General features: G+C 48.8%; 1 protein-coding gene across 5 annotated transcripts in view; it reads right to left on the bottom strand.

Annotated features, from left to right (window-relative positions):
- Positions 1 to 7,215: 7,215 nt before the first annotated feature.
- The window catches only part of SUSD6 (sushi domain containing 6), a 106,373-nt gene continuing 91,414 nt past the window's right edge, over positions 7,216 to 22,174 (bottom strand). For all 5 annotated transcript variants that reach the window (XM_068162103.1, XM_068162106.1, XM_068162102.1 and 2 more), the window contains 4 exons: positions 19,573 to 19,770; positions 16,340 to 16,478; positions 14,718 to 15,139; positions 7,216 to 12,975 (listed from right to left, as the gene is read on the bottom strand). In XM_068162103.1, the coding sequence (XP_068018204.1) occupies positions 12,950 to 12,975; positions 14,718 to 15,139; positions 16,340 to 16,478; positions 19,573 to 19,770 (785 nt within the window). In that variant the 3' untranslated portion in view covers positions 7,216 to 12,949. The remainder of the gene's footprint in view (positions 12,976 to 14,717; positions 15,140 to 16,339; positions 16,479 to 19,572; positions 19,771 to 22,174) is intronic.

The raw sequence follows: 22,174 nt of genomic DNA, 5'->3' as shown, positions 1-22,174 counted from the left end.
CACTGAGTCTTTGTTCACAGAGTTTCTGGCTGAAGCTAGGTGACTATGTTTACAATGGGCTTGTGATCCTCTGCAGCTACAAATGCAGGCTAGACCACAGGCAGAGGAGGGACCTCTCAGCACACATCCTCAGGATGGTTTTCTCAGGGGGCTCTGATGGTGGTGGTGGCCCTTCTGCCATGCTGTTCAGAGAGGAGCATGTGCTGTTTGAGACCAAAGGCGCTGCTAGTTCAAGTTTTAGAATAGAATTGACCAGGGTGGAAGAGACCTTTGAAATCAGTGAGTCCAACCTATCATCCAACACCATCTAATCAACTAAACCATGGCATCAAGCACCCCATCCAGTCTCTTCCTAAACACCTCCAATGAAGGTGACTCCACCACCCCCTGGGCAGCACATTCCAAGGGGCAATCACTCTTTCTATGAAGAACTTCTTCCTAACATCCAGCCTAAACCTCCCCTGGCGCAGCTTGAGACTGTGTCCTCTTGTTTTGTCATCTTGAGAGTCTGCTCTGCCTTAGGTGTCCCAACAATTGCAGTTACCTGCTCCTTTTCAACTTGACAGCTGTAGCCAGCACCACTGAAGCCATCTGGGAGAGCTAAGAGAGGCTTGGCTTAATAATAATAAAGGCCACCTTAGGAATAATGCTTGCAAGGCCCCAGTTTTGGGTGACTGACACTGCATAAAGTAATCACACTACAGCTTTAAACCAGTCAGCTTCTCAGCTTCCTCTAACCCTGCCACAAGACTTCCCTACTACCTCATGGACAGTGGTGATGCTGATTTCTGGCCTGATGTCCATCGCAACTGTTTTAGACCCATTTATGCCCATGGCAGCACTTTGGGTTCTAAACTAGATTTGTCCTGCCTTGGTGGTTTGGGGTTTGTGGCTGTTTGGGGTTTATGGCTGTTTGGGGTTTGTTTATTGGTTTGTTTGGGTTTTGGGGTGATTGGATGGGTTGGGGTTTGGTCGTTCGTGTGTTTGGAGGGTTTTTTTGGTGGTTTTGTTTTGGTTTCTTGTTTTGTGGGGGTTTTTTTGTGTTTTCTGTTGGTTTTGGTTGGTTGTGGGGGGTTTTGGTTTGTTTTCCGGGGGGAAGGTGAGGAGGTGGTGTTTGTTTGTTTGAATATTCACTATTTTGATCTTAAATACAAATAATCTTTCCTGTACTCCTTCCCTAAATAATTTTTCTTCCTAGAGGCACCCATCTGCGTTTTTAACTCCAAAGGCACAGCTCGGTTGCCACTTGGCAGCGAGCCGGGGCGGGCGGGCGCTAGGTGGGGGTGTGGGACTGCCGTGGTGGGTTTGGCAAGCAAGAGCCGACCCGGGGAGGAGACAGCGCTGATCAAAACGGAGACCATCCCGGAGAGGTTTTAAACAAGGCGAAACAGGTCCCCGTGACATTAGAGGAAGGTGGATCGGGTGGCACGGCACATAGCCTGTGCCCCAAACGATCACGTTTGGGTTGCGTTGTGTGGCTGCTGCAGGGAGGCTGGCGCGACTGCTTTCCCTTCACCCCTTGTGCATCCCTTCCTTCCCACCATGGCCTGAGGGTCAACAATAAGATGTTTCCGGGTGGATTTGCGCTCCTGTGGGAAGGGTCAGGATGCAAGGGTGATTTGTAGCCTCACAAACCCACTGAAAAATCTCTGGTATAAAAAGATGAAGGTGACTTCATACAAACCCAGAACAGGAGAGGAAACAAAGGAAGAAGCTTTTAGTCCCCTTGGACCGCTCATAATTGTCTCTGCCAATGGCAGGGGGAGAGCAAGGCATTAATCCTTGGTTCTCAGCTCACCCCTGTGAGGATGCAGCTCAACCAAACCAGCAGCACACTTTGCTCAATATTGCACTAGCAAGAAAGAAAATCCAGTTCCAGCACCTCAGAGGTATCCCAGTACGACATGCCCCTGCATCCAGAGCCCTCCCATGCAGTCACATTTTTACCACCTTGTTCTGAAAATCCTGGGTTTGCTACCAAAATGCAGCAAAGCAAGCTAACCCTCCGGCATGAGTCTCCCAGGGTCCTCCCTCATCTCGGACTGGGAACAGCAGGGCTTCCATTTGATTCCCTAAGGCATGGCTCTGACTGTTTAACTCAAACTCATTAGCCACAAGGCAGAAGGAGAAGAGAGCGATTATGTGGCAGGTGTTGCCCTAGGCCTTATGGTGAGGAGAATCAATATTTCTGAATTACCATTTCACTCATTCCCTTCAGGCACAGCCTGTGCTGAAATAAAAGGGCTGTCCCCCAGAGTGATGCTGGATCATGACATACAGAAGCAGCAGGAGCTCCCAGTTCAAGCAGAGGTCTGGAAGGAGACAAGCTCAAAATGTCATTGAGAGCCTTTGTTTCCCCACCTGCAGCGCAGCCTCTGGTACGATCTGAAGAAGGTTAATTCCGTTCTCTGTGCTTCCTGTCCCCACCACCTAAGCAGGGCCAGGGTAGGCCTTCCTACACAGTGAGGTGCAAGGGAGATTTATAAACTCCCAGTGATTTGTAAGGCTTATGGAAAAGCACCAGAGAAGCACTGAACAGTTTCAGCAGCAAATAAGCTGTTCTAAAGCTCCCCAGAGGAAGCAATTATTTGGAGCTGGGTTACGTTTATGAGGGGAGACAGTCTGTAAGAGGGTAACAACTTTGACTGGAGAGCTGAAGCTGTGATCATAAATCTCTTGGAAACAGCCATGAGAGGGACATTTCTGCCATCCTGCACAGGCACCTCATGGAGATGGAAGAAAGTCCTTTGTGCAAGACTGCTATCCTCTCCCACCCACAGGGAGCCCAGCACTGCCCTGCAGTACCCAAGGACAGGAGTACGTGGTGAGAAACTCAGCACTGTTGCCCTTTAGCTGCCAGGCTTCTGCTTCTGGCTCCCATTGAGCCAAGGAGACTTTGCTGCCTGAGATTTTTCTCCCCAAGAAAACTCTGCTGCTCCCAAATCTGGGCCCTGCTCTTCTTGACTTAGGTTTAAACATTATGTACTTTCTGAGGATGAGCAATGCATTATCTGTTTTTTAAGGGAGGGTGCGCCTGATGGGCACAGGCAGCACAGAAGCAAATCCAGTTATGTGCCATCTGCAGTCAGCAGCTCTGTGCAGCCCAGCACCAGCTTTGACAACAGCATCCCCAGCTGCCATGGACCTGTAAGGAGGGACAGAGAATGTGCACCACCACTGCCAGCTCTCTTGTGTCCTTCTCCCACCCCTAGCTACTGCTGAACCTCAGGAAGATGGCAGCCTAGGCAGAAGGGTCTACCTACACACACACACCCCCTTACCTTTGCGGTACGGCAGTGGCAAGTAGAAGGACTCGCTGCCGAGGTCTCCTTAGTGCTCTTAGGTATCCAGAGAATGCTCCAGGCCACTACAGCTCTCTCCTCCTTCCCTGAGAGTATCAGCTCTGTGCCCAGCAGCAACCAACTTGCCCCTGCTGCAGGTTGCCCCAGGGCTGCTGGTCACTGTGGTTTAGCATCTGTTGGGACAGGCAGAGCATATCTGCCCCATGAAGTGGGTTGTGTGGCCTCACCTGGGATCCACAGGCCTGAAAGACCAACACTGCTTGCCAAGAAGAGCTACTGGACAGCATGATCTCAAATAACATCATCTAAAATAGCTACAAGATGAGTGACATGTCTTGAGAACCAGAGAAGGAGACAAGAGTGTTTGTGCCCTGAACTCCAGTATGTTGGTACCAGTCTGTGCCCTTTTTCCCCTCAAATCTGTCTTTATTAAGGGAAGTAACATGAAAAGCCCAAGCTGTGCCCTGTAGACCCACCATGGGCTAGGTGAGTCCACCACTACCAAAGATCAACCACCTTCTGCCAAGGTACCCTCACCAGTGTGCCTTAGCTCCACTGTATCACAGCCCAGGTCTCACTGAAGGTTAATGTGAGGAGTTTGCTGTCAAACATCATCCTGCAAAAGGTAACACAGAGAGCCCATTGCCAGTGTTTGTTCATCCCTTCCCCTGTGCCCTGGGTGCAGTTTTACCAAGTACCACAGCTGATGAGAGATGGGGACTGGCAGTGTGCCCCAGCCAGATCCTGCTCTCCTCCAGTGCAGTGCTTGTCAGGGACCCTCTGCACAGCCCTGGAAGGTGAGAAGGAGCGGTTAAACACTGCACAAAGCATAGGGTTTGTTGGCACGTCTCTGCTGGTATTTTTCTGCTTCAGCAGATTCAGGGGGAATCTGCATTTTGTGGCACCCTTAAAACCAGGCCAGAGGCTTGGGGAGGTTGCAGCAGAGGCAAAGCCGCAGCACATCAAGGGATGATTTGCTAAGGCAGTCCCAGGGCAGCACTTTCCCGTCGCAGCCTGCAGCAGCCAGGGCTGGTGAAGAAAGGCTGCGGATGCGCTCAGGCCTGTCGGGGAGCTCAGAGCACGTGGTCGGAATGGGGCTGGGGTGTCCGTGGCTTTGTGTGCCTGGAAAATACACATGTACAGAACATCCTGTTTTGGAGCCATGCAGCAGAGTGTGCCTGCTGGCAGGATGCCTGGTCCTCCTGGATGGGCAGGACCCCATCTGTCCCCTTTCCTGAGCAAGTTCCTCAATGCTGCTTTGTGTCAGGGTCGATGTCCTTGTGGTGAGGCTTCCGGAAGCGGAGGTGTTCCTACGTGCCCTGGCGAGCTGCTAAGGAGGATTTCCCAGACCACCCACCTCAGGCAGGCTTCCCTCCGGCTTGGCTCCCACAGTCATTTCTCATTGCAAGCACCAACAGAGGTGACAAATTATTTCCAGTGAGTCTCATAGATAAGAGCTTCAGAACAACAAGAAGAGCACATTCCTGGCTGCCAGAACTGCTGCAGCAGGAGACCACAGTCCAGTGAAACCCAGTAATAATTTAACAGCAAACCCTGGAGTCCACTGACTCCTACATGCCAACTCGCTGCTAAAGGAGTGAAGACACAGACCACAGAGCTCCAGTTCCATGGTGGCAAAACTGCAGTAAGACCAGCTTGCTGTGTGAGAATAATTCAAGGAACAAATTGAAATGAGAGGAAGACAGAGATCACCTCTTCCATGCTCTTTAACCTGCCTGGTCCTCCACAGAGCATAAAAACCATGTGTGAGGACACAAGAATCTTCTAGTATCCTTAAGGACTTTGAACAAGTTGGCCAACAGAATCTCCTCTCTCCCTCTCTTCACCTCTTGTTTCCTTACATTACCAACAGATTTCCTTAAAAGAAAGGAATGCTCACCAGTAGCACACTTGCCTCAACGAGCAATGTTACCTCAGGTCTGCAAAGCAAAGCAAACAAGAGATAAAAAAAGCACCTTAGCACTAAAAGAACAACAGGTGTCTGCTCTGCTCCTGCCACCCTTCTTGAGCAGCATGAAGAGGAAAGAACAGAGCCTGCACCCAGCTTCCCTGCACACTGAAGACTTGCACTGTCTGCACCCATCTATTTGAAAGATCTTTCTGGTGTCTCTGAGGCTTTGCACCAGTATTTTGCCAATGAGAGCCATCTTCCCTCCAAAAATAACATCCTCTTCCCTATATGTGTTCTTCAAGATTAATGTATTGCAAGATTAATTAGCTGTTTACTACACTCACTCCTCCCTCCTCTCTAATGCTCTCTCTTGCCATACATCATCTCTCTAAATCTATCTCCCCCTTCCCTTTCCCATCACTAACAGCTTGGCCAGACTTCCCAAGGGCCCCACCAACAAAAGGGGTCACCACAGCAGCCATCAGTTGGTGCTGTAGTCATTCCATGCATGTTCCAAGCCCAGCAAACAGAAGACTGGAAGCAGCCCATGCAACAGTTGTTTCAAATACTTCCCCAAAGGCATCTTCTTTCCTTATATCAAATCCAGACCCAACTTCATTCCCTTTGAGCCCCCCCCCCCCCGGCTTTAATCCAACCCACATCTCCTGGCACATTCAGCCCCTCTTACATTATATTGCTATTGCTTTTTCTCACGCACAGACCCAGCCAGCATGTTTCCTACCACTGCTGTGGGAGAGCCAACTAACCACTGTGTCCTCCTCCCAGCTTGCATCCTTCCTCTCCACCCCTGACTGATCATTGCTGTTTGCTCTCAAGTAATTGTGCGAGCTGTGCTAGATGCTATGGCCCTGCTCTGGCGTGGGGGTTGGACTTAATCATCTTTGAAGGTCCCTTCCAACCCCTAACGTCCTATGATCCTATGAACTCAAGACAGCACAGACCATGTTTTATTGCAGGGAGCTGAAGGAGGAGCAGAGCACTTGTGGGGGGTCTCTCTGTCAGGAAATTGCTCCATGTGCACACACTGCTGCCGAAACCAAAGGCAACCTTCTGCAGTAAGCCTGCACCTGAGATCAGGCAGGATGAGGAGCATTTGCTAAAAACAACTGCCATGAACATCAGCAAAGACAGGAGGTCCAGATGGCACTTGAGTGACCACAGCCCTCCCAGAATGGCCCTCCAACCAACCTGGCCCTGTCTCTCTCACAGTTATATGCAGGCTCACCAAGGGTGGACTTTCCTTCTGAGAGTGGAGGATGAGTTTGGAAACAGATGATCCTTCTGCACCTTGAGCCCTGTGTCCAGTTCTGGGCCCCTCAGTTTAGGAAAGATATCGACTTGCTGGAATGAGTCCAGAGAAGAGCAAAGCTGGTGAGGGGGTTGGAGCACAAGCCCTATATGAGGAGAGGCTGAGGGAGCTGGGGTTGCTTAGCCTGGAGAAGAGGAGGCTCAGGGGAGACCTTATTGTTCTCTACAACTCCCTGAAGGGAGGTTGTAGCCAGGAGGGGGTTGGTCTCTTCTCCCAGGCAACCAGCACTAGAACAAGAGGACACAGTCTCAAGCTGCGCCAGGGGAGGTTTAGACTGGATGTTAAGAAGTTGTCCTTCATAGAGAGAGTGATTGCCCATTGGAATGGGCTGCCCAGGGAGGTGGTGGAGTCACCATCATTGGAGCTGTTTAGAAAGAGACTGGATAGGGTGCTTGGTGCCATGGTTTAGTTGATTAGATAGTGTTGGATGATAGGTTGGACTCAATGATCTCCAAGGTCTTTTCCAACCTGGTTAATCCTATTCTATTCTAGGGCCACCCCAACTCTGTACCTCCTTCTCCAAGCCATTTGAGTATCCCTAGGCTTCAGTTTCACCCTGACCTTCACATGGCATACTGCACTACTGCACCGTAATTCATCAGAGATCTGCAAGATCTCCAGTCCTCGAGACCCACGCAGTTAAACGAAAGCCACAAACCGAGCCAAAGATCAAAGCTTCACTTCAAAAGATTTTTTTCCTTTTTAATTTAGAAATGCAGTTATATACATAGAACAATTAAATTAAACTTTGTACAAATATTAAAATACTATCTTCACACCCACTGCAATGTACAGGATACCAGAAAAATAATATATATATATATATATATATATAAAATAAAGCAAACCAAAAACCCATCGAGTGACGTCCTGCACAGCATCAATTATGGTTCTGTTGGGAAATCCCACCTAGATAAGGAGTACCATTCTGCAAATAATTCCATAGTGGTGCAATTCAGATTCAAATGAAAGAGAAAAAGAAAACACAGGAAAGAAGAAGAAGAAGAGAGTAATGCACAAAGGCAATCAAGCTCCCCTTGCATTCGCATCAGCAAGTGCCATCAGCCTGCCCACCGCATCACAGGACAGCTGCTCCACAGACAGCTCCCTTTGTTTTCTTCTGGAGGGAAGCAAACTGGAGAATCAGAGCTAAAACATTTTCCAGTGCAACTCAGTTGCCTCTGTCCTTGGCTTACTCGAGGGCAGAAGCAAAAGCGCAGCTTACAGAAAGCACAGGCAGAGCATCAGCAGACCCCACCCTGGCAGGTACATCAGACACAGAGGGCTGAGTCTGAAGAGAAGTGTGGGGAGTGTGCTCTGTCCTGGTGTGGAAGGGTGGGAAGAGGGAATGGAGGATTTGGGCTGGGAGGGGAAGCTTATCTCCTGTATAAAAATACATCTTAAAATGAAGCCTGCTCTAGGAAACCTCTCTGCACTTTCAAAGACAATACATGCTTTCTGGTTAAGCTCTTCTGTAGAACAAGGCTTTTCCACAGAGAGGAAGTTCACACTGAGATTCCCTGGTAAAGACCAGGGGGTGAGGATGAGGTGAGACAGGATGTGCAAAAGGATGGGATTTATTGCATTTATTTACAGAAACCAGAAGGAGAAACTGATTTAATTAGCTATCTGGATAGAGTAGCTCAGATGTTTTTGCCTTTTTCTTTTCTAAACAACTGCTACCAGCACAGTAAACCCAGGTCTTGCAAGCATGTTCTAAAAAGTTCAGCAAGGAAATCTCTGTGCGTCCAACCAGCTGTGTGTCAGTAAATTTTTATACAGCAAGCCTGCTGGTGTCTGCTAAACCGTCTCAACAAAGCTCCCTTACAGCCCCCTCACTAGCCTGCAGCATGCCCCTGTTTTCAGTCACAGCTCTTCCTTAGTCCCCTTCTTGTGTTGCCTTTTCTGTGCTGCAAGTGACTGCAAATGCAGCACAGAAACAATGCTGCAAATCATCCCAGATTACTTCCAGTAGCTGAGCCTGTTACACTGCCTCACCCTGACTCTTCAGTACTGGCCCATGTCACCCACCTCTGGGAGCGCCTTAGGATGTTTCCTCCCCAGAACAGATTTCTTCCTAACACACCTGATTTCTCCATGTGCTGAAAGGCCAAATAAAAGCATCACACCAGGACTGAAAGGCCAAGAAGAAAACCTCAGGGGAGACATTCAAAGAGTAAACAAGCAGCACAACTGCTGAGCAGGCATTCTTCTACACACCAAGTTCCCTGGTGGTCAAGAAAAAAGGACAAATGCCTCCTCCCCCAAATGCATTAAGCTTTTCTCCCTCCCAAAGTCATGACATTTTAAGTCTGCAACAACTCCACATGCTTGCATGCAGCACATCTCTCCTCCTGATTTCATCTTTTACCTCTTCAGAGAGGGAGATGCAAGCCATTTACAGCCAGAACACACAAACTCATCTCCCTCACCAGTGCCACTGCTGACCCCCTTCGAGGTGGCAGAAGGCTCTAACACAACCCAAGCTGGCTTATTGTTTGAGCTGAGCTTCATGATGCAGGTTGACAGGAGACTGCCTCGCTTCCCTGTGCCTTACTGTCAGCTTCACTTTCTGGCTCTCTCAGGCTGGTCCAGTTCTGCAGTGCCTGGGCTGTAAGCACTGCAGTAGGTTGCATTTTAGGTTTTTTTGAAACAAAACCAACCAACACAAAAAACCCCAACCAACCTAACAGAAACCCCCCGCCTAACAACAACAACCACTCCCTACAAATGAACTATGCAACTGGAAGGGAGCAAGGAGGGTTGGTTTTTCTTTCCTATTGCACATAATGCACCCAAATTTCTGAAATGCCCTGGGTTTGTGAGCTATCAGACTCCAGAAGTAACACAGACGTTTAAAATAAGTGCTGTTTTATCTTTCCAATGAAGTTGTATCATTTTAATGTCCTAGAATGTCACAGGATCCAGCATGACAAGAGCATGAGATGATTAGGTTGGGAGTCTTCAACCATAAAAAAAACGTAAAAAGCCTCCCTTGGAATTCTTTTGCCAGACACAGGTGGGGGAAAAAGGCAAGGAAGTTGGGGCCCCATCATAAAAGAATGGGAAAGAATAAATCAGTATCACATCTTGCAAGGCTGAGCCCCTGCGCTCCCCATCTATGACACTGAGGCTGCACATACCAAGAGCCAAAGAAGATGACAAGAGGTAATGAATGCTCCTGAGATTGAGCAGAGCTCACAACCGAGGGATCTTTAAGCCTCAGCCCTCGCTCCCAGCTGTAAGGACAGCACTGTGCAATTTGCAGTTATTCCTAAGTCTCTGCCCAAAGTATTTCCCACCCCTTCAGCCTCTGCATAATTAATAGAAGCACGAATGAGTAACTGTCACTTGATAATCAGTCAAGTGGGGCCTTGCTTCCCCTCCCCCTTGAAAAACATTGACAAGTAAACACCTCTCTGGTTCCTCTGCAGCCATTCTACCTCATTTTATGTGGAAACCAACTCCACAGCTGAAGATGTGAGCGAGACAAATGGGGTGCCCCCAGACCGTGTTCCATGTTCTGGCTTGCATGGGTCCTGGGGGCCTGCTCCTGCAAGTGCTGCTGCAAGGGACAGGCTTTCCTGCAAGCGCTGCACAGCAGAAACTGCCTGATGATCTACCCTCAGCAAGCCAACAGAAGGTGCCTGTTATGCCTGATCACAAGATCTACACTTGCATATTTTCCTCCACCTCTGCACTTCCCCCCCTTCTGATGAAAGCTGTTTCCCACAATTCTCTAAATGAAACTAAATCAAAGCACTCTTCTGTGCAGCTTGCTTCCACCTCTTCTCCCAAACTGAATTCTCTCTCTCAAACTGACAGCTGCTTGCTTTACAACAGCAGAGGGAGGAGGTAGGGTGACACGGTACATGCATTCTGCTGGTGGAGCAAGCACTCCACCAGCATGGTCAGGCCTTCTGTTCCATTGTGGGATTCCCTCACCACCCCGGTGCTTACACTGAGTTAAAGCACTGTCTCTTGCAGGAAGACAGCATCTACCTGACTTCTATATCTTGACTGCTGAGGGTCGGTTCGAGTAGACAGGACCTTAAATGCATAAAGAGCAACTCCTCCTGCCTCAACTTGGTTAGGTAGCAGGAAAGAAGTCATGTAGTCTTCCCTCCATGCTCCCTTATGATTACATTCATTTGATCCCTCCATCTGTCCTGATGCACCAGTGGATGAGAAAATGTGCTTGAGCTTAGACCATGTCCAAGGTAGGAGTAAAAACCAAAGCACAAAGCTCCCCACACTTATCTGCTGAAACTCCAACAGCAGATGTGTAAACATTTACCCTCCACAGTGCCTGAAGCCGAGACACTGCGGCCCCCTGCCAAAGAACATGGCACTGTCATCATCCAAACTGAACAAAACGTGACCCAAATGGCATTTATCAAACCCTTGTGTTAATGCAAGGTGTCATGAACAACAGGGAAGGGAGTATGCAGCAGTGCATTTTTAACTTAGTGACATCCCTCTGAAACACAGATAGAGGAAAATGGGATTCTTCCATCCACAGGCACAGGCTTTCCCAGCTGTCCTGGGACTTAACAGCTAATCAGGAATGGAAGCAGCAGTAGGTAGCTGGACACTATGGCCAAGCTCCATTTCCAGGAGCTGGAGCTCAGACAGAAGGATTTTATCTATAAGGTGTTGTGGCACTGATACCAAGAGCCATGACAGTCTGTGCCTAAAGCAACAAAGATGGTGAGGATTGTAAACCAAAAGCAAAGCAGTGAAGACAGCATCCCTATTTACCTGTACATTACCACACCATGTGTAAGGCCATGACATTTTGCTCCTTCAGCTCAAAAATGTAGCAGCTTCTCAAAGGGCAAACACTTCCCTGGTTACTTCAAGACAGCTACGACAGGGTACATGCATCTAAGAAACCAGCTTCTTGCTGAAATCCCACAGAGCAGTGTCCAGACCTCCTGGGTGTAGAGAATGCTTTTGTGATTGGATCACCTAGCCCAGATGGATGTGGCTTCCTGCAAAAAGAGTCCTATTAACAGCCACCAGGACATTCTGACCTGCTGGGGGTAACTTTTGCTGGGGGGGGGGGCGCAGAGGTATATGTCATTTGGATTTTCTTTTCCCTGCTATCAGGAATAAGTTATGGTGTCCTCTGGCACTGCTGACAATGTAGCCAAACTTCCCCCACAGAAACAGGCAACTGTGTACTATAAATGCTGCTCACCCCCAGCCACAAGGAAGAAGCCCTTCTGTGGGCCCAATGAAGCCCATTAGGACCAAACAGCAGACTCGTGCTGTGTGGTGCTGGTAGGACACACAAGCCTTAGAGAGCAGTTACCTAGATTACAACTCAAAAGGGCTGCCTCTGCCTGGAGATCTGACCAAAGGAATCCAAGACTTTGTGCAGAACCACCTTAACTGAAAGAGCTTTGAGACACACAGCTTATTCAGGAGGGCAGGGCCACAAATTTGGTTCCAGTCCTGATGTCTCTCAGTGAAGGGGGCCAGCAGAGTGGGGTTAACTGAAAGTCGCATCCTCTAAGCTTTCTGGACCTTGCTAGCCAGTGGCAACTCTGCAAGGCTCCTCTACAACCTAATACAGGAGCTGCTCTGGCACCACACCAAAGCCAAAAGGATTGTTTTATTGGCAGTACAGTCCCAGTCCTAGCTTCTAGAAATGCAGCATAATTAAGTGGGCTGCATGGGTAGAGAAGGAAGGAAAAGGTGGTGGTGACGTTTAGGAATGGACCCCTGCAGATGGTTTACACCTTGGGACTCTGAGCCTTCAGCACTCTAGCAATTCTCAGTGAACTGTTACTGCACAGCTAAGCCATCACAGTCCATCTCATCTGAGGTGCTCCTAGACATCACAAGCTGCCCCTTCACCGGGATCCCTCCCAAGTCCAGCTTCAGTCCCAGTGATGCATTTTATCTTGCCCTATGACAGAGGATGCTGGAAGAAGAGCCTATGTAATATATACACTATACATCAAGTGTGTCTGCAGCCAGTGAGCAGGTAGCTTTAGCCCCTGCCCTCTGGGCAGCAGGAGGGCTGGAAAGGCTGATAAGCTGCAACAAGCCGGTGTGAGGAGGAGAAAGGCACGAGAGAAGAGCAGCTCCTCAGAGACTGCTGTCAAACATCTGGCTGGGGAAGCGGAGAGTAGAGCTCAAATCTGCTCTGTTCCTTGAGCCCCTGATGCTGATGGAATGGGGAAGCCAGCGCTACACCAATTCCACTGGTGCACCCACGAGGCAACCTGGCAACATCCTTTGGATCTTCAGCTGAGGGCATCTCTGCTTGGAGGTATCCAGGGCACAGCTTGCAAGGATGGGGAAGGCTGCACAGAGTGCTTCTGTCCTGAAGGCAGGCGCAAGAGAGGGAGGAAGAAATCCAAGAGGGAGAAGGCTAGACAAACACAGCAGGCCTCATGCTTCCTTCAATAATGGAATATCTGAATGGTGGGGAGAGGAAAACACAAAAAGGAGAAAAACATTAGTCAGACCTCTGCAGCTCAACACATACCAGAAAAGCTACTGCTGAAAGCAAGACAGGGGTCTTCCTGGCATTACAACAGAACAAAAGGGACCACTGGAAGATTCTGCTCCAGCCTAGCCCAACAAGCAGGATCATCACCAGCTCCAGCCTTGAAAGCCTCTGAGGACAGAGACTCCATCTCCTCTCTGGGTGCCCATCTGATCCTAGCACAAAATATTTTCCTAGTGTCTGATAGGAACCTATCAAGTTACAGCCTGTGGCCACTGCCCCATGTTCTATCATCTGGCAGAGAAGAGTTTGGCTCCACCATTTTTTCAACTCCCTATAAATTAATTGTAATCAATTGCTGGCTTTGCCCTCAACTGCTGCTTCACCAGATTAAAGCCCAGCTCCCCCAGTCACTCCTCACAAGCCCCTGACAATCCTGGCAAGCCTCCAACAGAGCCTGTCCAGTTTCTCCACATCTTTCTTGAACAGGGGGTCCCCATAGGAAGATACAGCATTCCCAGTCAAGCCTCACTAGTGTTGTTTAGATGAAGGCAGTCACTTCCCTTACAAATTAGCCTCTTTCCCATGGCCTCATCAATCTTTTAGCTCCTCAAAATATCTAAGACATGTTTCTTACATGGCAGCAACACCTGGAAGTGCCAGGATTACCCTTGCCCTTACCTAACCTGGAGAAATGCATCCTCCTCCAGTAGCTGCAGCTTTCTCATCTTTGAGCCATAAACACAAGCTTTATGGTCTCCTGTACTGTACACAGGAAGCCTTAGAGGCATTACCTGTATCCAGGCAGTGCTAAAGATGAGACACTGCAGTGGTAACACCCTCTAATGTCTACAGAGTTTTTGTTAAGCTTCACTTTTGGATTTCTGCTGTTCACACAGCAGATGTGGATCTAATGCCTGTATCTCAGGACATGTTTCCATTTCCACCTTATAGTGGAAGTCCCCTCTAACTGTTTTACTGCATGAGTTCTGGGTAGCACTACTACAGCTGCAGGGCTTGATACCAAGGCAAAGAGGTTCTGCCCCAACCACAAGCTAGTTACCCTTCTTTCCTAAGACACAGTTTGTACAGAAGCTACCTTAAGCTGCAGCTTCATGTCAGCTCATGATAAAGCTGCTCCTTCAGGGTAGGACAAAGTGAAGAAAGCAAATGCAGTGACTGTTTAAAAGACTTGCCCCTCTGCCCTGCAGAGTAAATTGAAGCACATCCCTCTCAGGTTATCCCACATGCTCAGGCTGCAGCACTGTATGCACCAGAGCAGTAAGCTGTTTACTAAAACAGTCTGGAAATGAAAGAGCCCAAACATCTCAAAGGATTTTTATTCCAGACACATCCTCCCACTAACCTGTCTTCCACAAACACAGCTATTTTACTGCATTTGCACTATGGTGCTGGGGGCTGCCATTTCTCTGCATATCCTCTGCTAAGACAAGAGTGAAGCAGCAGAACTTCAACAGCCTTTCCAGACTGTCTTGGACACTCAGTCTGAAAGTGCTGCATGCTTCAGAAAGTAGCATTAAACACTTTGCACATCTAAGTTGTGAAACATGTCCTGGGGACTGGAACACCTCTTTTCAAAAGCTCCTCTGGTGCCTGGCACACATAGGGGCATTCCTTGTCATTTTCACCCTAGTACAGAAGCTGCTCTTTTAAGGGTCTCACCCAGTGCTCCTTGCCCAAGGCACTTACCATCTGTGTATTCCTCAGAGGAAGTGAGTGATAAAAGGCTCTGTATGTCACTGCTTTCTGAGTCTTGGACTTCTTTGTGTACAGGCCTACTGCTAGCCATGCCAGCTACCCAAGAAGAGGTGGCAGCCTGATGCACAAGAACGGTTTCAGAGCGCCGAGAGCCGCTGGCTTCACATAGTCCAGAATGTCCTGGGGCTTCGTCTTCTCTTTCAGAGCTACTGCAAGCCCCTTGGTCCTGCTGCTGCATCTCCCTGGCTCTGCTCTGCCCAGCTCCCTCCGAGAGCACGATCTGCACCCGGGAGTCCGAGGGCGGGATGCAGTTCCCTGCGCTGCCGTACACTGCTTCCTCGTAGGATGGCAAGGCCACCTGCACACCATCCACCACGATGGAGACCTGGTCTCCAGACACACCTTGGTCTCGCCTCCAAGAAAGAGAGAGAGGGAGGAGGAAAGAAACAAAACAAAGGAAAAAATAAGGATTTCTATATATACACACACTCACACATAAAAAAGTAAGTATATGCTCCTGAGAACTCCATTAGCCTCCCCTAAGAGAAACCTTATGCTCACCACCGACGTATCTGGGGAGAACAGGCAAACACAAGGGGTGGTTTAACAAGTGCAAGCAAGCATAGCCCTGCTGTGAACTGCCAGAGCCATCAGCCAGGGCTGTAATCCACAGTGCTCAATGGATTTAGCAGCAAGAGCTGAAAAGGTTACCTTGCTTCCCACCTCACCAGCCTCCACAGCTATACCTGACAAAGATCATGACTCAGAACCTTTTACTGTCACAGCTGGCAGATAAAAAAAACAAGAGCTCTGACCACTGCTGATTTGGACTTCTTACACTGCCACACCTAGTACTGCCTGTTCTGCTACCTTTGCTGCTGGCAAGATAACCTCTGTCAGAGTGGGGCAGACAGCTATTAAACTGGCACAGGGTGACTCACCCAGACTCATAAATCAGAGTCCTGAGACAGAATTTGTCTTTTCCAGTGGTTTGGACTTCTCCTGAAAAGGGCAGACTCCAGGTCCCCATCTCTCAGCTTCACTGCTGCGGGACAGCCATGTCTCTGCTCTATTGAAGGAGTACTAGTAGCTGGTGACCCTGCTGAGCTCAGCTGGGTCCCTCCTGTCATCCACAAACCCAGGCCAGGAGGGTTCTCCACCCACAGCAGGGAACAGTGACAGATTTGCACACATATCCAACCAGCAGTATTGCCTGGACTCATGTTCACAGGATCACACAAAACAGGCTGGTGGGGTGCATGTACATATCCAGACATCCTTTGGTAGCTATCCAAGGCCAAAAGAGGCAGGAAACTTCTCTGCAGCCAGGCTAGTAGGGATCATTAACTTCTCACATTCAAAGCCAAGAGAAAAAAAGAGCGAGGAAGCCTCTCAGATGGTGTGTTAGAATGGGGACTGCACCTGCATCACAGACCACCTTTCCAGACCCCTGCTGGACCATGGGGCAGAAGTGCCACTGAGGTGATTAAAACAGGAGCAGAGAAGCGAGGGGGTAAGCTGCTCCAAAATGAAGGCCTAAACCAAGCACTTCAATGGGTTTGTGATGCACAGAAACAGGATGCCTCTGAGCCCCAAACTCCAGCCACACTTACCTGCTGTGATGGAACGACTTGAGCTTTGGCTGCAGCAAAACAAACAGCACGACTAAGAGCAGAATCAGGGCGACAGAGCTCGCTGTGGAGGCTACTATGGACAGCGTGGGTACTCCAATTGTTGGAGGAGAGTCCTTCTCTAGAAAATCAAGAGGAACACAAGGTAAAATGATCTGCTCCCTTGAATCACTGCCCAAGGGAAGAAAAAACATCCACACTGCCTGCTCTCAGGAGCTACACTTGGGTGCACAGGTGAGGAGCCCACGTTTCTGTACAGTCAAGGCACGTCAGCTATTTCTCAGAGGACAGTTTAGAACTCAGGCTGATACCTCTCCTATAAAGGGAACCTAAAATAAAACATTCCTATGCAAGGGTCCTGTGGAAAAAGACAAGCCAAACAGAAAAACAGTGCACACAGGCCATGGGAACTAATAGATAGCAGCAAGGGTCATGTTTTATATAGATCTGGCTGAGCAAAAGCCAAAATAGTCCTGATGTCACCAGCAAGACCAATAATTGTCTAGCACAATAAGCAGGATATTTTAGGCCAAACAATAGGAAAAATTCCATGTAACATTTTTTTCTTGGCTAATGGAACAGCCTCCCAAAGGAAGGGGTGGAAGTCACCCAGCTGTGAATAGTTAAGTTGCAGCAAGTATTCAGTTTCTCTCACACAAACAAATGCCAGGGAACAGAGAGGGAAGGCAGATACTGCTTCAGGACCCTTCCTATCCTTCCTCAGCTGGGTGATTGTACAATAATCAACTTGGCCTTTAAAGGTCCCTCCCAAGATAGGAATAAACTGGGAGCAGGGAGTGCAGCCTGCAGCTGGTATTGCTGTGCCCTACAGATCATGCCTAGATCGCTATACTCCCTAGAGCAAGTGACTGTCTGTGCGTGTTGCCTCTGCCCTTAATTTCCATCTTTAGGGAGATCTGAAAAATCTCCCCTTCCCACTGGCAAATGCCATCCTGTGTTTCACATTCAGGACCTTTTTCCTCAATCCCCTTTTGCTACATTCAACACACACTTTGGGAGCAGGGTCTCAAACTGCAAGGCAGTTTGAGAGAAGGCTCTGAGGTGACCTAATTGTAGTCGTCCAGTATCTGAAGGGGGCCTACAGGAAGGCTGGGGAGGGAATTCTCAGGATATCAGGTAGTGACAGGATGAGGGGGAATGGAATGAAGCTGGAGGTGGGGAGATTCAGGCTGGATGTGAGGAGGAAGTTCTTTACCATGAGAGTGGTGAAGCCCTGGAATGGGTTGTCCAGGGAGGTGGTCGAGGCCCCGTCCCTGGAGGTGTTTAAGCCCAGGCTGGATGAGGCTCTGTCCAGGCTGATCTAGTGTGGGGTGTCCCTGCCCATGGCAGGGGGGTTGGAACTAGATGATTCCTGTGGTCCCTTCCAACCTTGACTGATACTATGATACTATGATTGAGACAGCAGAGCTACTGAGTCCTCATAGGGAACCACCTTGCCTTGGGTGGGGAACACTCCATGCTGCACTTGCACTTGGCTTGGACTCAGAAAGGGCTCTAGCAATGCAAGACACATCCAGGTGAGAACGAGAGGAAGAACAACATGCAAGCAGAAGAAAAATGCTGGAGGACCACTGTTTAAGTCTACAGCCTGAAATCTATGCCCAAAACAGGCATGCAAGCTGGAAAGCCAGTTTGAATTTTCTGCATCTTCTATTGGGGTCAAAACCCCAACTGCAGGTTTAGTAGTTTGGAATTGGTTTTTGTCAATTTTTTTTCAGAGGTAACTTGACCTCCTCCCAGCATAAAAAACAAGGTCTGGTATTTCCCTATGGCAAATAGAATCCATTTTCAGCATCACACAGGGCACTTCAAGTGCACTCTACAAAGAGCAGGTGGGAATCTTACCCATTACCAATCATTTTAAGACCTACTGCTGCCTTCTCTACAGTTTTCCACCTCCTCCTCCTCCTTCTCTCCAACCTGCCAGTAAGACTTGTTAATTAAGCCTCAGACACCACTAATCCTGGCCAGTTGTTTCAAAGCCTGTGGTGTGAAAGCAATGTTTATTTCACTAAGTTAGATTTTTGGTTTTTTAGGTCCCAAATTTTTGATAAGGTCACTGGATCCTTCAGGATGCTAAATTAATCTGAGGGGTTTCTGCTTTTCACAACACTGCTTTAGCATGGAGATCAGACCAGATCCCCAGAGGTCCTTTCCCCTGTACTCAGCACTGGTTAGGCCACACCTTGAGTACTGTGTCCAGTTCTGGTCCCCTCAGTTTAGGAAAGATGTTGAGTTGCTGGAACGTGTCCAGAGAAGGGCAACAAAGCTGGGGAGGGGTTTGAAGCACAAGCCCTGTGAGGAGAGGCTGAGGGAGCTGGGGTTGCTTAGCCTGGAGAAGAGGAGGCTCAGGGCAGACCTTATTGTTCTCTACAACTACCTGAAGGGAGGCTGTAGCCAGGAGGGGGTTGGTCTCTTCTCCCAGGCGAGCAGCACCAGAACAAGAGGACACAGTCTCAAGCTGTGCCAGGGGAGGTTTAGGCTGGATGTTAGGGAGCAATTCTTCATAGAAAGAGTGATTGACCATTGGAATGGGCTGCCCAGGGAGGTGGTGAAGTCACCATCCCTGGAGGTGTTTAGGAGGAGACTGGATGGGGTGCTTGGTGCCATGGTTTAGTTGATTAGATGGTGATGGATGATAGGTGGAACTTGATGATCTCAGAGGTCTCTTCCAACCTGGTTAATTCTACTCTATTATTTCCTTCCAGTGCAGTGAAAAGCAGAATCATCAAGCTCTGTGCCACAGGAGGTTTACCGCCCCATTTGCAAGGCAGACTGGCTCTACACATACACACCACAGAGGGGCAGACCACTGAGGGGGAGGTACTGTCAGACTTCTGAGGAACAAAACCAGCTAGCATGGGAAAGGTTTCAGTTAGAGCCTCCCCTATTTCTGGGATGACAGCTGTTGAAGTAAGAGGCTCCACTTAAGTACTAAGTTGCCGCCTTCATACTACTTTCCATGGGTTGTCTCCTTGTGTGAGGGACTTGGAGCCTGCATCTCATGGTCTGCTATAGAAAAGCTGCTTTAATAAAGAACTGAGACTGTGAGCCACATTTATGGAACTGCTGGAGCAAGGAAAGGCAGCTGCATGGACTTCCTCAGCATCACACTGCCTCGGTGTTCAAGGATAATCCGAGAAGCCAATGCAAGGGCAATTCTGCCTGTCCCTCTGGAGTCAGGGAGCACTCACCCGGGCTGAGCCTGCAGCTGACTTCCATGGCTGGGTTCCACTCTCCATTCTTGCAGGTCAAGTACTTATAATCTCCCTTCAGCATGTAGCCTTCCACACAGAGATACTCTATGACGCTGCCTGAAGTCAGAGGGTTGTTGCAGGGGCTTGGGTGGCATTTATAGCCTCCATTCTCAGGCTGAGGTGGCTGGGGACAATCTGGAAAAAAGCAAAAGGCATCATGGAGGGCGTCTCAGAGGATGAGATCTGTTGCACAATAGACACATTGTAGTGGGTGCTAGGCAGACCCTCCACCTAAGCTAAGAAACAACCAAAACTGAGAAAAAGGCTGTAACACAACAGCAGAGAACACTGCTCAGTTTCACCTCTGATAGGTTGACAGGTCTCCTGCAATGCTAAACACTGCTTGTTATGCCAGGAGGACAATCCAGTTTTCAAGCACCAAACTGGTGGCATTTTTGAACAGTGACACAGAGATTCCACACGAGAGGGGCCCAGAAAACCTTTGATGTTATCTCTTCCCCACAGACATTTCACTAGAGGCCAAGGGGAACCTAAGAACCAGGCTCTATTAGCCTCATATGGAAAAACCAGGAGACTGCTGCAGTCAGTGAAGGAGGCAAGCATGGCACAGTACTACAAGTGCAATGTCAAGACACAGAGCTGCCCCATAAGGCACCTGGAGAGCCTGCATGGGCACACTGATTTTAGCTATTTCACACAGGTATGCCACCAGCAGCATGGGGATCAGAGTTTTGCTGCAGCACAACCAAATATTCCAACCTATTTTTAAATAGGAATTTGTCACATTAAAGACATCTCTAACCCCCCCCTGTTGACCTTATGTGAGGCTTGGAGTGCAGAAGGAGCTTCACCTTTCTTCCTCTATCTCCCTTATCCTTACAGGTATAGGCATAACACCTGCTAGGAATTTTCATGTGGCGTGTTCAGTAGCCATCCAAATAACACCAACCAACCACAAATGAGGAAACTGCATGGAAAACAGAGTATTTGTACTGCTTAGAGTTGCCTTTCCTCTGGCAGGTCACAGTGACCCTGCAGAGTACTCCCGACACCCCCTGCTGACACCATGTAGCTGCCTGGATGAAAGAGGGAGAAATCCAAACTCGTCTCTTGAAATCTAAGTCAGCTTCCCAAATTTCACAAAAACAAACACATTGGAGATACCTCTCAAGATATTCTGGAGAATGGAAACCCAGCCAACCTCCCTTCCCTATTCTATCTGTGTCCAGTTCTGGGCCCCTCAGTTTAAGAAGGGCATCAAGACACTTAAATGTGTCCAGAGAAGGGCAACAAGGCTGGGGAGAGGCCTCGAGCACAAGCCCTGTGAGGAGAGGCTGAGGGAGCTGGGGTTGTTTAGCTTGGAGAAGAAGAGGCTCAGGGGAGACTCACTGCTGTCTACAACTACCTGAAGGGTGGCTGTAGCCAGGAGGGGGCTGGTCTTTTCTCTCTAGCAACCAGCACCAGAACAAGAGGACACAGTCTCAAGCTGTGCCAGGGGACGTTTAGGCTCAAGGTGAGGAGAAAGTTCTTCACTGAGAGAGTTGTTAGCCATTGGAATGTGCTGCCCAGGGAGGTGGTGGAGTCACCATCCCTGGAGGAGTTCAAGAGGGGATTGGACGTGGCACTTGGTGCCATGGTTTAGTAGTCATGAGGTCAGTGGTGACAAGTTGGACTTGATCTTTGAGGTCTCTTCCAACCTTGGTGATTCTGTGATCACAGCATGGTGGTCCAAGCCTCTCCTTACACTCTGGAGCACATATTGCCAGATTCTGCCTCCAAGTGTTAGCTTAGTGTGGAACAACCAGGGAGGAAGAGCTGGGCAAAGTCCAAGTCACTGAGTTTGGGCAAGACTTAAGCAGCAAAAGAAACCTTCAGCGATTCATGCCACTGCGGAGAAATCTGCTACAGTGCAATGTGACCCTTGAACCACGTTCACATGTGTGAATGCATCATATAGGTAGTGCCTTCTAAATGCCACTAAACCCTGACATGAAGTGCTGAGTGAAGCCAAAACTCCTCTGGTATGAGTTCTGCCAGTGTTTTAAACTGCAACTCAATTTACTTCTTGAAAGAAAAGGTTAACAGGGGTCTAAGCAGCAGCTCTTCAAGAAGGCTTTGTTCTTGAGGAAATTTATTCTTCAAATAAGCCTCAGAGAAGCCACTGTTCCATGGCTCAAGAGTATTAACTGTTGCCTCTTCTGTGTCTTTTCATCTTTCCTTTGTGCAATAACTGCCTGCTTTCTAATCAACATTTTAACCCTCTGCCTTACGAGGCTTTCACTTCAACACTAACCATCAGCTGAAGTGCCAGATTCATGGCACACAGACAAATGCCCTGCCTCATCTGCAGCCCAGGAGAGGAGTTTCTTGCTCAATTGCAAGGACCTATTTGAGTGCCAGAAATATTCTCCACAACCTAACAACTAGTACCTCACTAGGCAACAGCAGAGCTGTGGTGAAAAGCTACTGTTGCCAGCAGCTGCCAAAACTCAGGAGCAGAGAGGACAACTTCCCTACAGCATAGAATAGAATATAGAATAGAATAGACCAGACCAGGTTGGAAGAGACCTTCAAGATC

The sequence above is a fragment of the Melanerpes formicivorus genome, unplaced genomic scaffold (assembly GCF_026170545.1).
Source record: "Melanerpes formicivorus ecotype bairdi unplaced genomic scaffold, bMelFor1.0.p_v2 SCAF_62, whole genome shotgun sequence".
Classification (NCBI taxonomy): domain Eukaryota; kingdom Metazoa; phylum Chordata; class Aves; order Piciformes; family Picidae; genus Melanerpes; species Melanerpes formicivorus.
The sequence above is the reverse complement of the archived record's forward strand: the minus strand, read 5'-3'. Positions and strand labels throughout refer to the sequence as shown.